We start from the raw sequence: 15,118 nt of genomic DNA, 5'->3' as shown, positions 1-15,118 counted from the left end.
TAACTGTAGAACAGCAAACAGTGAGTGAAGGCAAATACAGCAGTTCTCTATGGCCATGTTTACACAGCCGGGTCAACTTCATGCCAGATTTGTCAGATTTGTTTTTCTTCTTAAGCTCTCACGTTCCTAGTGAAACGTGCATGTGTGTATAAATGTGGAGAAAAAGAAATCGGGGGGGGAAACTTTGAGAGAAAGGAATACTCTTTAAAATTTAACCTTTTACATTCTACTCTTGTTATTTGGTTGTAGATCTTAGCTCTGTGACTGATATGATAGGATTACCAACTAGTAAAACTAATACAAAAGTTATGTGTAACCTCTAATCAGAAGAAGTTGAGACAGTATTGCAAATGGAAATAATAATACGCACTGTTTTGCACTGTTTTACATTTATTTTGACTTTTATTTAATTGCAGACAGTATGACCCCAGGATATTTCATGTTTTGTCTTGTCAACTTGTTAACATTAAAATTGTCGTGTTGTGGTCAGACCAATCATCATTAGGTCTGACCACAACACGACAATTTTCACTGTGTGATGTTAATTCCAGATGCTTCAGAGCCAGACAGAAAGTCAACGCCGCTTCTGGATCTGGTTAAAACAGGCTTTGTAGTTTTGTGCAGTGGCATTTGTAAAGGTAACTCTGTATCAGCAAGCAGTGCAGTTTTTGATTTGGGGTTATACGGAGTAACTGGACTGTGGACTCACATAAAGATTATTACAGATTAAAGGAGACATATAATTTTTTGATACTGCTCCACGCTGTCAGAATCCACTGGCAGACTTAAGCTAAAGTTGCTCTTCACCTGCAGACGGTTTTGGTAAATTATTTCTCACCGCTTTTCATCCAAGCCTTCCACTTATCTCAGAGCATCACTTTAAATGCACGATTCACTCTGATGTTGAGTAGCTGCAAATACCCTGTAGTTCTGACAAGCCGTTTGTTTTATTGAGAACAGTTTGGGTCAGTAAAGCACTTTTGTTCATTTACAGTAAGCTGGCGTGTTTTTGCGGCATGAAGCTTTTTGGCCCGTAAACCAATAAAAAAATTATTAATAAAAAAAAATAGCCACAGTGTTCAAAGCATGTAAAAAAAAAAAATAATAATAATAAAAAGTAGTGGCTTATAGTCTGGAAACTATGCTATATCAAGGAAAGTCCAGTTTTCCATATTATGACAACATTTAGGGTATGAGTTAAGTTTAAGTTATGTGGTGCTATCAGTGGTCAGTGATCCAATGTATGTGTGTCTGTGTTTGTGTGTGAACTCTACCTGCTGAGGGAGTCTCGTGAGCGGCGCAGCCATCTCCCCACAACCTGCTCCACCCGACGTACCCTTCGTGGGGAACGACTTCTGCTCCTTTCTCTCTCCTCCATCTAACTATAGAGAAAGAGAGAGAAAAAGAAAGAGAGAGAGTGAGGGAGAGAGAGAGAGAGAGAGAAACCCAGAAGGAGAGAGTAAACACTGTGCTTATCTAAAGATTCTGATATTTTGGCAGGCTAGTACATCAAATATTTACATACTACACATAGGTGTAATGATTCTGCTGCAACACTTACACAGCTAAATCAAAAATCAAAACTTCTTTTAAGGTCCCGCCATAAGAACCTTGAGTTCTTTTGCATTTATTTGCTGATGTTATGTCCAACTTTATCTGTAGTAAAGCATTGCTGGGTTTTACTGCACTCTATACTGCAGCATTTACACACTTTCACACAGCACATTCACACTTTTATCATAATAACTAGACAAAAAGACACAAACACAGAACTCTGTAACTGAAGTCTTCCTTTTAGAGAAATTACAGATGAAGGCAGAGAGCAGTGAGTACTGTTTCCGACACCTTCAAAAGACTCTAGAAAACTGAAGAAAACTGGTGCAGGAAGAGTCAGGTCTGGCTGACCCACATGGCAAAAACTTTAGCCTTTAGCTCAGCTTAACGTTAGACATTAAACTATGTCTCAGTTTCAGCAGTTAAGAGAAAAATTAGAGGTCTGAAAGGTGAAGTGCAGCAAAAGTCATAGCGAAGATGAAAAATTAAAAACGAAGCGTGTCTGGGTCATACAGCACTGCCACTGGACTAATGAACAATATAGAATAGAGGTGTTTTAAAACTAAATTTCTTTAATTTTCTGTGTTTAATTATACACACATATACATATATATATATATGAGATTATATGTTCATATGTTTAAATGTGTAAAATGTATAATATTTCATGTGGTGTTGTGCTTGTGTGTACAGTATGACAGTCCCCAGCATACAGTCATATTCAGATCTCCCTCTTTCTCTCATAAAAACGGAAATAGCAAACGCTGAGAGACATGGCATTTAGAGGACAACACACATCACTGCAGACATGAACAGCCTCTCTCTCTCTCTCTCTCTCTTTCTCTCTCTGACATACACACACACACACACACACACACACACACACACACACACAAAGACAAACACAAAATGCTTAGAGGGAAATACACACACAAACACATCCGGCCCAAACAACATGACATGCATTCACGCTGACACACTTTCACGCGGACACACTGTTTCAGATTTTCTCGCACACATGGCTGCCAATGGTGCTGCAGCAGTAAGAATAGACACAGACCACACACACCCACCCACACACACACACACAGAGCTATGATAAGGCATTCTCTGCAGTGAGTATAGACACAGGGGGGTTGTTACAGCTTCAATCTCATCGTAGATAAATGTGCTCAGCACTCTCGCAAAACCACAACTACACAGCCACTATCACACACTGTGTGTGTGTGTGTGTACCTATTTAACCCTTGCCCTGTGTATTCAGGCCAGGGTGGACATTGCTCAAGGTGTAGAGCAACGATCAATCAGATTAAATATGATGAATGGACGTGCTAATGAAACTGACTAATCGATAAGAGCGTACTCCAGCCATAGACCTGCACTCAATCACTCTATACACACACACACACACAAACAGAAAAGGGTGGGTGAGTGAGAAATAAAAAAAAAAGACCATTTAGTTGCCATTCCTGCTCACTTAACTCTTACTCATTTAGAACCAACGGTAAGAAGCGATTAAGTGTTTTTAAGTGTGTTAAAAATCTCCAAATATTCTTTATTGGGGAGAGGTTAAGAATGTAGGCAGGCGAATCACACTCGCTGCTGTGTTTATGTGGATCTCTGTGGAAACGCACGCCCAAAGTGTAATTACGGTGCGTGGCACTGAACAAATAGCTATTTTATTAAACGTGTGGTGACGAAACTCAGAGATGTGCGTCCGGACAGGACTAAAATTGGAGGACCACGTAGTTCAGAGAAATTCAATCATTCACGACGTCTGAAAAAAAAACCCATACATGGTCATTCCAGTCGGGAATAAAATCACAGAGAACCCCCCATAAAAGGGAACATTACCCCAGGAAGCCCTAACAAAAAAAAAAACAAACCCATCCAGATAGGGCTTTTTATATCATCTTCTTCCACAGTCATGGGATGTTAATGTTTGCAGCATGTGGTTTCGCATGGTCTTGGAGAAAATTGTATGGATGTCCTATAGCGTGTACAATTCTGCCATTGTGAAGTACACTGACACAAACCCAAATCTGAGACAGACTCTGGCTTTTGGATTTGTTGCCCTGCCCCAATTGTTTTGACTGCACTGTAAACTGACTTGGAAATGGATGTGCATCATACTGTCTGCATGAAAGTCAAAGTAAATGTGTTTAAAACGTGTTTTTGGGACCATTTTCCATATTGTGCCAAACTTTTCTATGTAATTTTGGCCTGAGACTGTTAAAATCATAGTCCTATAGGTTAGAGGGATCCAACAAGGGATTTCATGGAACTGTCTAAAGGAGAGTTAAGCCACACCTTTGTTGTCCATAATGGCCTTACTGTTATAGAGGGACCTGAGCTCTCTAAATGTCTCACAAGTTCTTACAATGTCTACAAAGTTCTGCAGTTTTATACTAAACACACTGAGTCTGATTCAACACCACCCAACACATCCAGACAAGTCTATTTTAAATCAGGGGCAACCACTCTCTTTAATCCAGCAACCAGTGATGCAAACAAAGCAGTTTTATCCAGCAGTCTGCAGTAGAATATGAGTAATCCACTCAGGTGCCATTGCTTGTAATCCATGAGAAACAGGCCATTATCCATTCTCAGTCCATCAACTTTGCATAGGATGGTGCCAGCTGCCTCCCTTCACACATTAAAGCCTGCAGAGTCAGTCAGAAATTAAGGAAATTAAGGAGCTGTAGGCATCAAGGTTGTTCTTGCCCTTCTTTTGTTGGAAGCATTAGTGGCCTGAAAGTTAGAGAAATGGGCTTCCTTGGAACTGGAAAGCTACTGGTTTAACCAGACCAGAGACAGAACCAAGGTTAGTTTTGGTTTTACACTGCAGTTAAGTGAGGGAACTAAAGAACTTTCTAATGTCCTGTCATCATGTGTTGGCTTTCCAGGTGTTAGACAAGTTCCTACTCCCTTTGCATGCATATGCATCACGCAACAGACTGCACCTTACAGATTTCCCTCAGTTTTTCTTTTTTTTATGTTTATAAATAATAGTTAATCTACAGCTACAGTAGATGTAGAAGTCACAAGAGTCCAAATGTCTGAACCATCAAAAAAAAGAGTGCATTCATCCTACAAACAAATTGGACCAGTTAAGATGGTTTACAGCTTTCTCACCATGTTATTTCGGTTCTGAGAGCACACATGACATCAGAAGTCACCTGGAGAGTAAGGAAAGCCAAAGAAGGATCTTCCTCAAAACCCAAACAATGACACTTTGATGGAGCCTAGGTATTTGACTCACAACCCTGCCATCAATAACCCAGTGTTCTAACCGCTGCCAATGGATGCTACGCTGCCATGAATGGGTTAAATGTGGAGATTGAATTCCATTGTGCTGCTGCGTAATAGCTGTAAAGTGTGAATAATTAATCTTAATTGATTCCCAGGAAGGTTGGTCCCCAAAAAAGTCCTTTAAGATCGTTTAAAGCTGAAACAGCAGGCAAACTGGTGGGTCCAAAATCAACAATGTGACACAAAGTGACGTTTCTTTAACTAAAAGACATTTTTTGTTTGGTTTGTGGTTTCATATTCAGCTTATTAGTTGGCCTTTAATTTTCTCAACCATCCAACATCCAAATTTGTTTGTTGCAATTGAATCCTCCTATTACCTGTCCCAATGCAAAGACCCTACATTTTAACGCAACATTATTTAGCATTTACTTCAAAATAACATTGTACTTCTTTACTTAGTTCAGACATTTACTTCACTGAATTATAATAGAATAGCATCTCTATTGTTACTATTCAGGCATCAACATGCTGCTAACTGCACTTTGTAACTTTGGTGAAGCATACAGAACAATGCTCGGAGGAACAGCTGTATCTCTCAGCTTGTCCAAAAATGCAAGCATGAATGAATTCCACTTTGGACTGAAGGGGGAGCCCTGAAGAAATACCAATCTTGCATAATAATACTTTAACACAGTGCAGTTCTTCGTTCATGCCAATACACAGAATGGGACTAACCCCAATGTTTCAAGAGTTTGTCTTAAGCATTGATAAATAAATAAAGGCCTTCAATCGAAGTTAAGCCCCTGAATCCTGATTTTTTTTCAGAACATCCCTAACTAAGCAAGTGTTATCTTTAATGTACTTGACCAGTCATGGATTCCTATCCACAGACAGCTTTATTCTCAGTGCAGTTAAAATCACCCCCCACACACACACACAACCCATAAACAGTCATCACAGCTGCAGTTCTGCAGAGCCGTACTGAGAGTGGGAAGAAAAACAATCGTAACCTCAAAAAAGAAAGAAGAAAGAGAGAGAGAGAGTAAATAGAGATGAAAAAAAATGCAACAAAATGAATGAGACAATTAATGAATGAAAAAGAGTGAGAGCCATATCCAAACTTCTTCACTAGCAAATAGCAGCACAGAGAGTCAGACAGACAGACAAATAGACAGACAGCAGCGGAAAGCCCGAAAGAAAGAGCTCATTCATGGTTTGGAGAGAGAGAGGAGGGAAAAAAAAGCTTAGCTTCTTCCTGTGGTGTTTGGGCAGTGTCATGGCGGATAACAGGATCATCATTTTTAAGTGTCGGGGCGGAACAGTCTGTTCTGTAGATCTTCCAGCGTTAAGAGTTTCTCACAATGCAGAACTTCCTAAACTCGGCAGTTCTCCACAACAATTCCTCAGTGCGCGCACTACACTAAACTACTTCCTTTAATGCTTCGCTCAGAGTCTTTCTCCTCTCCCAACTGGCCTTGTGTAGATTTGTTCTAAAGGCTTATATATAAAAAAAAAACGGCAATCATACAAAACAATATATCTGTGTAAATAATGAAGACATCTTTAAGTGAAACTGGCCAAAAAAAAAGTCACCTTCTAGATTTAAGTAAGTAAATGATGTGGGGTTGAAGCTGCAGTTGGTCTGCAGGTCTAGGTTCAGCAACAGTATGTGCTGAAAGAATGAGGTCAGCTGACTACCTGAATTTACTGAATTTAGACCAGGTTATTCCATCAATGGATTTTCTTCCCTGATGACACAGGCATATTCCATGATAACAATGTCAGGATTCACGGGTCTGGAACTGTGAAAGAGTGCAGGGTTCAGGGATCATGAGATAATCATTTTCACACATGGATTGAGATCCATAGAGTCCAGTTCACCACAGAGTCCAGACCTTAACCTCATTGAGAATCTTTGGGATGTGCTGGAGAAGGCTTTGTGCAGTGGTCAGACTCTACCATCATCAATGCTGCAAGATCTTGGTGATAAATTAAAGCAACATTGCCATATGTGTGCTGCAATCAAAACTAAAGGCCGTCTAACAAAATAACAATGTGCGACAAAATAAGGAAATTGGGGGAAACTCAAAATTGTGGACAAGCATTGTCCTGCTGAAAAATTGCAGTTGAAAGCCCTGTCATTAGAGACAAATAAAAGTCCTACACATATTGCAAAGTTGTTATTGTCCCTTGAATCACTACTAGGGGTGGGCAATATTATATCGTATACAATATATCGTGACCCAGAAATATCATGATATTGAAAATCTGGAAATCCTTACAACCAAGATGAGATGTTTACAATAAAGTAAAAAAAAGTTTCCTCTATAAAATGTATCATGCATTCTTTATTCCAGCGCACCACATTGGCTTTATTTCGCCTCAAACATATAAGTATATACTAGTATTTTAATTGACACCACTAATATAAATATAATAGCATTTTACATTTCTTACATTCATTATATTATTTACCTTTAAACATCCACTATAAAAAAAACTGCATCTTAAGAAGAACAAATGTGATTAATCCCTGTTATATCCAAGAATATTGTTGTGATTATTCGGATTGACACCACTAATAAAAATATCTTGAGTTCAAGTCTGTGAGGAAATAAAAATAAATGATACTCTATTAGAAAAACAAGGCCCTAAGCACGTTGAACGACCTGCTAAACGCCTGCAGGGATTATCTAGCTAACACTTGTAGCTTTCGCTGCAGTTTTGCTAACCTTGATTAATCCGGTCTGTAATCAGAGTGCAAACCCTAAACAGTAGCTGCTGAGCCTCGTTCAAATCCCTCCTCAATTCAGCCACTGCTCAGACGCCTCCCACACAAACTACGGAGCATCTCTGTCTAAAGCCCTATAGCAGCCAGAGTACACACAATGTACACATGACCTCTCTATGTCTCTCTCACACACACATATACATACAGTATATTTACACACACACACATATATAGTCTCCTTGTTATGATTTAGCATACACATACACATACTGTTCTTCTATTTGAATTTAGTAAAATTAGAGGGATGTATGTACTGTACACACCCATTGATACACATTTAGAGATGTTAGGTGGGGTTCAGGGCCATTAAATGAAGTATGATGAGAGTGTGTATGTGTGTATATATATGTGGGTGTATACAGCATGTGTGTGTATGGAGGGGTTTATAGAGGATTAAACCTCACTCCCTGGGAGAGTCCATGGGGCGCCACTTCGTCACCCATGCTGATCCAGACTGATCCGTATAGAGCGGATCTGAGACAGGCAGCTGCTGTCACTCACTCGCTCGCTCGCTGATTGCTATCCTACTTTGTGATGAAGGAATTCACATCTATGCTGCTTGTGTTTGCGCGGGTCAGAGGGCAAAAAAGAGATTATTGTACTCCATACAGCTGGAAAAGCCATACCATTAAAACATACGCATGTTTATAACGTCTCTGAAAAAGCCATTGCCTGTTTAAGCAAAAAATAATAATAATAAAAAAAGAGAGAGACATAGAGCACCAGTCAAGGGTTTGGATTTTGCAAACACACCTTGGGAACTCTTGCTTATCCTTTCCTGGGACATTCCTGATGAGAACCAGTTTCATCATGACATTTTTTAATGCTCTTTGCAACTGCACTTGTGGATACTTTCAAAGACTGACTCTTCTTCATTTCTTAAAGTATTATTTATTAAAGTATAATTTTCTTTATTTAATTTGAGTGGTTCTAGCTATAATATGGATTAAAACATTACTCAAATAGGTCTATTCACTGTATACCACCTCTACCTCTTTATAACTTTACAACTGATGCTCTCAAACTAACATTTAGAGGCAAGAAATGCAAGTAATTATCTCTTGATAAATTCTGCACAGCTGTTAACTGAAAGCCTAAATTCCACCTCAACTCTACCTCATAAAGCTGACTGAGAAAATCCAGCCAAATCCAGTGCAAAGCTGTCTCTATCTAATCAAGAGGAGCTACTTTGAAGAATCTAGAATATAAAACATTTTCTGTTGTATTTAAAAGGAGCACTAAAGCCTGGTTTGGGCGGCGAACTGGGTGATGTATGGGTTTAGAAGCAGAGGAAAGGTTTGAGAGCTGATTGGCCTCTGATAGCAGTGAGACACAGATGGTTGGACGTCAGCAGGGGGGCAGTTTTACTGTTTGACTAATCTCCATATTGTGATGTGTCTGTGCAACAGCTACAGCTACATATATACAGGGGTTGGACAATATAATTGGAACACCTACCATTTTTTTTAGTGTGGGAGGTTTCATGGCTATATTGGAGCAGCCTGGTGGCCAATCTTCATTAACTGCACATTGCACCAGTAAGAGCAGAGTGTGAAGGTTCAATTAGCAGGGTAAGAGCACAGTTTTCCTCAAAATATTGCAATGCACACAACATTATGGGTGACATATCAGAGTTCAAAAGAGAACAAGTTGTTGGTGCACGTCTTGCTGGCGCATCTGTGACTAAGACAGCAAGTCTTTGTGATGTATCAAGAGCCACGGTATCCAGGATAATGTTAGCATACCACCAAGAAGGACGAGTCACATCCAACAGGATTAACTGTGGACACAAGATGAAGCTGTCTGAATGGGATGCTCGGGTGCTAACCCCGGCTTGTATCCAAAAAAGATAACACCACAGCTGCCCAAATCACGGCAGAATTCAATGTGCACCTCAACTCTCCTGTTTCCACCGGAACTGTCTGTCTGGACAATAAATTATTGTGGGCTAAAACCAGGTGTTTCAGTTTCATTGTCCAACCCCTGTATATGTAGCTGCACTGTGACTACACTGTGTTTCTATATACTGTAAATCTACATTACGTATTGCACTTTCTTATGGCCTTGTTTATGCTTAGAGCTGCACATCTGCACTGAATGTATGCCGCATTCCTGGGCACCTGTGTGAGTGTGCATGTCAAGTGTGTGTATGAGTGTGTGTGATTGTGTGTGTGTTTGTATGCATGTTGCTGAGTCAGTAGACACCTTAGTGTCCTTGCGGACTCATTAAGTTGTCTGAGGTGACACTTTAAAGGTACAGCTCCAAATGCTTCATCCATTAATACATGAGCTCTCTCCATTTCTACTGCAGTCACGGCTCACACACACACACACACACACCACACACACACACGCACACACACGCACACACACGCACACACACGCACACGCACACACAGCTACAGCAATCTCGTCTGCTGGAAGGACAGCTAAAAGTCCATTACCAGGATTCCCCCTCTTACAAATAGTATTTTTCCTGGATGATTTCCATTAGCCTACTGACACACATAACAGCTGTGGCTTGTGAGAGGTCAGCCTAAAATACTTAATGACTGTGGTCATCCTCAACTTAAAAGTCCACAAAAAAACCCGTAATGACACTCTACTGACCAATAGAACCACATACACATACCGTTCTTCAACCATCATCTTCTTAAATATCAGAACTGACTGTAATGCACTGTAAGAAGCTGGTGTGTGGCAGTGCTCACACATCTGTGCACACGTGACACTAAATTTTATGATATTTTTAGTTTCTGATATTACGTAATCACGGTGGCTTAATGGCTTTAAGCTTTTCCTGGATTTCAGTAATATTTCCTGGATATCTAATCAAATGTGTCCTTCTTCCGAGGACAGGAAAACTGGTCTATTAACTATGATCAAATTTCCAGAACGGCTATTGTTATACCTGTTATAATAAATAAAAATGTGGGTGATATATTTTCCCAGAAATTATTGAAATAAAACAAAATTTTATTGGCCTTTTAAGATAATCAAATGGCACTGAAATAATAATAATAATCATAATAATAATAATAATAATAATAATAATAATAATAATAATAATAATAATAATAGAATAGCATAACAAAGCAATTATATCCGTTTAAAGATAAAACATAATAGTAATTAATCATAGCTTGGGAAATATATACTTTTTTTCTTTACCTATTGCTTTTTTATTCACCTACTGATTTTATTCCACACTGTGCGTATAGAGTTACTAAAGAATTGGTCATTTAGAATGACTGGCTAAAATATCGATCACTGTTATTTATGTGAACAAACATACAAATAAACACAGCATATGCTATCAAGACACAAAAAAATTAATATATATTACTTTAGCAAAATGTTTTTATGTATGTTATATTTATATATGCATTTAAAAATGGGAAAATGTGAAACAATTACTCTGGTCTATTTTAAACTAAAATACTCAAACAAAGTCCAAACTAATATTGCCATTGTTTTGTGTCCTATAATTATGGACGCAACCGGTTCAACAATATACCTTCATTTGAAAATGCATGATTATCATAACATGGACTTTTGCTCATTACTGGTACTGATGAAGATAAAGAAAGTAAACAGATTGAGCCTGGCTGTTAGCATTGTGGCTAACCTGCTATTGTAGGTTTGATATGATACACATATTATAGGAAACAGTAAGACTTGCTGTATCTAACCAGTATCTCTTGCATCTCTAGCATGTAAGCAACTTTTAGCAAGACATCCAGGTCAGAAAAACATTTAAAATCAGCTAATTTCCAGAAATTAAATCCCAGATTATCTCAGATAGCAGCGTTCCAGCTCATGTGTACTAATCAATGAGCCATTCTGTTCTTGCTTAAAGGAAGGGTTTATCACTCGGTGGGCTGCGGACCACCAACAGGGCCACCGGTTAGCCATAAAGTACTGTAGAGTGGTCAGAAGACCATCCTTGATATGGACAGTGCTTGCCATTCACGATTCTGCTGTCTACACCCACTGTGTAATTTGCAGTGCTACGTATGTTCTCACATTTAATATAATGTTTAAACTACTAAAACTTTATATAATATGACCGTGTGCGTCTGCAGCACCTTCCGTAGAGCTAATCGCAGTGGCTAATTTTCCACATATAGTGTGAAAGCATCTTAAAATATAAAAATATGAGCAGAAAAAAGTAGTTTATGTAAAAAATCAAGAGCAAAATCATGTTCAGACCATAAATACTACAGAAACTTAATCTAAACGTACAGACATCTCAGAAGTAAAGCCAAAGGTAACAACATTATTTGGCAAATAAACACCATCAGTTTGAGAAACCTTACCAATAAAAACCCTACAAGCAACATTAATTAAAAGACTAGACCCAATAAAGCAAAATCATGTGACTTTATTTTTGGGAATGAAGAATACCTAAAAAAATAAAAAGAAAGAAAATGCACCAGTGACACATTCTGTTTCCTCTTACTGCATCCTACAGAAACTCTATACCTGCTAAGCTTTACTGCATAGCTCTGTCCCCTGAGATCTCAGCATCATCTGGCGCTGCTTCCACCTTAGCACAGATAACATCTTCAGACCTGCTCCATATTTCCCTATCTAAAAACACACATTTACGGCTTTTCAGGATGCATTTAGGACACAGGGTTGACTCAGCTGGGAGTGTATCAGTGGGCTGGGCAGTACCTCAAATCACAGTGACTGATATCCCAATCACTGATTGCTCGCTTGGCAGACTGAGGGTTTGGTGCAGATTGCTGCTGACCTATATGGCACAAAAAAAAAGCACAAAAGCTTGTTGCTGATCTAAATGGCCCAGAAATATTGAGACTATATCTCACTTTACTCTTCATCAGTTCTGCTGGAACACTTCTGACAACTGAAGAAATTACAGAATTTCAGGCTGTAAACTGAGAGTGGCAGTCCGGTCTCCCCGAAGGTCTGACTCAGCACAGTTTGTTACCCCACAGCAGCTTCTAAATACAGAGATCAGACGAGGCTGTGTAAATGCAGCATCTGCAGAAAAGTGGCTTTTGTACAAGGAACTGTCTGAAACAAGGCTACCTGTTTCAGCTTTCAGGCTGTGGGGACTTATTGGAATTATTGGGAGACACTGAGAAACATGAAGATAAACAAACAAACAGCAAAGCAAGAAAACAAACAAATGAATAAAATAATAAATAAATAAAAAATAATGAATATGTTAAATAACAAATATGAGTATGGACATTAAATGAACAGTAATTCAAAAGTACACTGCAGCATTCCAGAGCGTATATAGGCTACAGTCACGATGGGTTCTTAGTAGGACTATTCTATGAAGACTCCTTAGTAGCCTATTGGAAAGACATTTGGGACAGTCTAACTAGACTATGTTGTGACATCACCATTAATATAATATAACAGTGCATCTTAAAAAAAATGAATATCATTGAAGAGTTACTTTGTTTCTAATTCAGTTCAAAATGTGAAACTTATATTATATAGATGTATCTACATGGAGATCCATGTCATCTGCTGGTGTTGGTTCACTGTGTTATATCAAGTCTAAAGTCAGTTTTCCCAGAAAATCTTACAAAATTTCATGCTTCCCTTTGCTGACAACTTTTGTGGAGATGCGGATTTCATTTTCCAGCAGGACTTGGCACACTGCCCACACTGCCACAAGTACCAATTGGTTTTATATAATATTCTAATTTTCTGAGACTGAATTTTCAGTTTTCATTAGCTGTAAGACATAATCATCAACACTTAAAATAGATCAATCTGTGTATAATACATCTATATAATATATGAGTTTCACATAAAAATTTGTTCAATGACATTCTATTTTTTTTAGATGCACTAGTATAAAGCAATTCTCAGAAATGTCTTCATTAGCAATGGTTTCACCTTGCACTTTACAGGACATATTGATGCCAGATACTACTGGACACCTTACAGATATTGTAAAGTGAGCTGTTTCAATGGCAAGTTGAATTACAACTAAGCATTTTCCGCAGGTGGTAGAGCTGTTACAGCTTGAATTTTCCAGGAATATTTGCCAGTAATAAACAAGTGCTGCTGAACACTTAATTTAATTTAATTTAATAGAGTGGGGGGAGTAGTGTGTACCCCCCACTCCTAAAAAAAAAAAAAAAACTGAGGAAACGCTGAACTACTGTTCCTGAAAGACACATAAGCAAACTTACCTGGGAGTAATGTGTGCCTCAAAAGCTTCAAAACACAGAAATCCCGCAGTCTTGCCAGAGCTCACATCCTTCTCACAGGAGTTTGCTGAGGAGTAGCGGAGGCGGACCTTTCTAAGCATCAGGACCAATCAGAGAAGAGATCTGCAAGACAGAGAAGAAATAACTTTAACACTAGAAACAAGTACAGTAGGCCTGGTTAGAAAACACACAGTGCCCAAAAAAAAAAGCTCAAAAGCACACTCGCAGAAAAGCTCAAAGCACACTCGCAAGCTGTGATGAAAGGCTGATGTAACACGAGTTCATACTCTCCTGGCTGGAACTTAAAGGAACCGATGTGACGGCTCTACTCATTCCTTGGAAAGCTTCTACTAGTGTACAGAATAAAAAGCTGAGGGCTTCTGCTTTTAGGAGTGTGGTCACGCAATATTCTTTTAACACTCTGCACATCAATAGTAATGTTTACGCTCAGTGACCTAGTTGTGTAGCTCCTCCTTCTAACCTTATCTTGTCCTAAGAAGCCCTGCATGGAGCTCTGTCTGGAGGCTTTGTTCTTCTGTGAAATGTCAGCCCAAATAAAATAAACAAGCAAACATCCTCTAGATGTACTGTGATGTACTGTTATGCAATGATATTTTATATCACACACACATTTGAAGCATTTCTGTTTTTCCACTTACAGTGTAAAAGATTGCTATTTGTCGTGCTGTAGTCTGTAAGACTGCAAGAGCAAAGTCTGAGTCAAAACCAACAGAGGGACACAAAGGGGCAGTTTCCCCAGACTAAATCCTAGTCTTGGTCTAGCAGCATGTGGAATGGAAGGGGTTCTATTGAAATAAAATGTAGTCTAGGACTAGGCGTAATTCCTGGCCTGGAAACTGACCCATAGGTTCCAAGTCATGACCAAGATCTTTAGTAGTAGGATCTGAAACAAGACCATGACAGGGACACGTTGAGCCCCAGTCAAGGCGGAGACTTTCAGTAGGCGAGTTCAAGTGAGACCACAACTTTTATTAGGCGAGTCCAAGTCAAGACCAACACAGGGACATGTTGAGTCAAGAGTCAGACCAAGAAATTTAGTAGTCGAATTTGAGCCAAGACCAAGACTTTTATTTGTCAAATCAGAGCCCAGACCAAGACAGGAACACATCAAGATTTTAGTTAAACCAGAGTCAGATTAAGACTTCTAGTTGTCAAATCAGAGTCAGATAAAGACTTTTAGTAATCGAATCAGAGCCAAGACCAAGACTTTTAGTAGTCAAATCAGAGCTAAGACCAAGACAGGGGCATGTCAAGCCAGTGTCAAGACCAAGACTCTTAGTAGTCGAATCAGAGTAGG

The 15,118-nt window shown here is 39.0% G+C and overlaps 1 protein-coding gene across 1 annotated transcript in view; it reads right to left on the bottom strand.

Moving 5' to 3' along the window:
- The window catches only part of frmpd1b (FERM and PDZ domain containing 1b), a 56,186-nt gene that overhangs the window by 24,494 nt on the left and 16,574 nt on the right, over positions 1 to 15,118 (bottom strand). The window contains exons 2-3 of the mRNA XM_049483832.1: positions 13,783 to 13,923; positions 1,275 to 1,382 (exon numbers count right to left, since the gene is read on the bottom strand). Of these exons, the coding sequence (XP_049339789.1) occupies positions 1,275 to 1,378 (104 nt within the window). The 5' untranslated portion in view covers positions 1,379 to 1,382; positions 13,783 to 13,923. The remainder of the gene's footprint in view (positions 1 to 1,274; positions 1,383 to 13,782; positions 13,924 to 15,118) is intronic.

This window comes from Astyanax mexicanus, chromosome 10 (genome assembly GCF_023375975.1).
Source record: "Astyanax mexicanus isolate ESR-SI-001 chromosome 10, AstMex3_surface, whole genome shotgun sequence".
Lineage (NCBI taxonomy): Eukaryota > Metazoa > Chordata > Actinopteri > Characiformes > Acestrorhamphidae > Astyanax > Astyanax mexicanus.
This window is presented reverse-complemented; position numbering and strand designations above follow the sequence as displayed.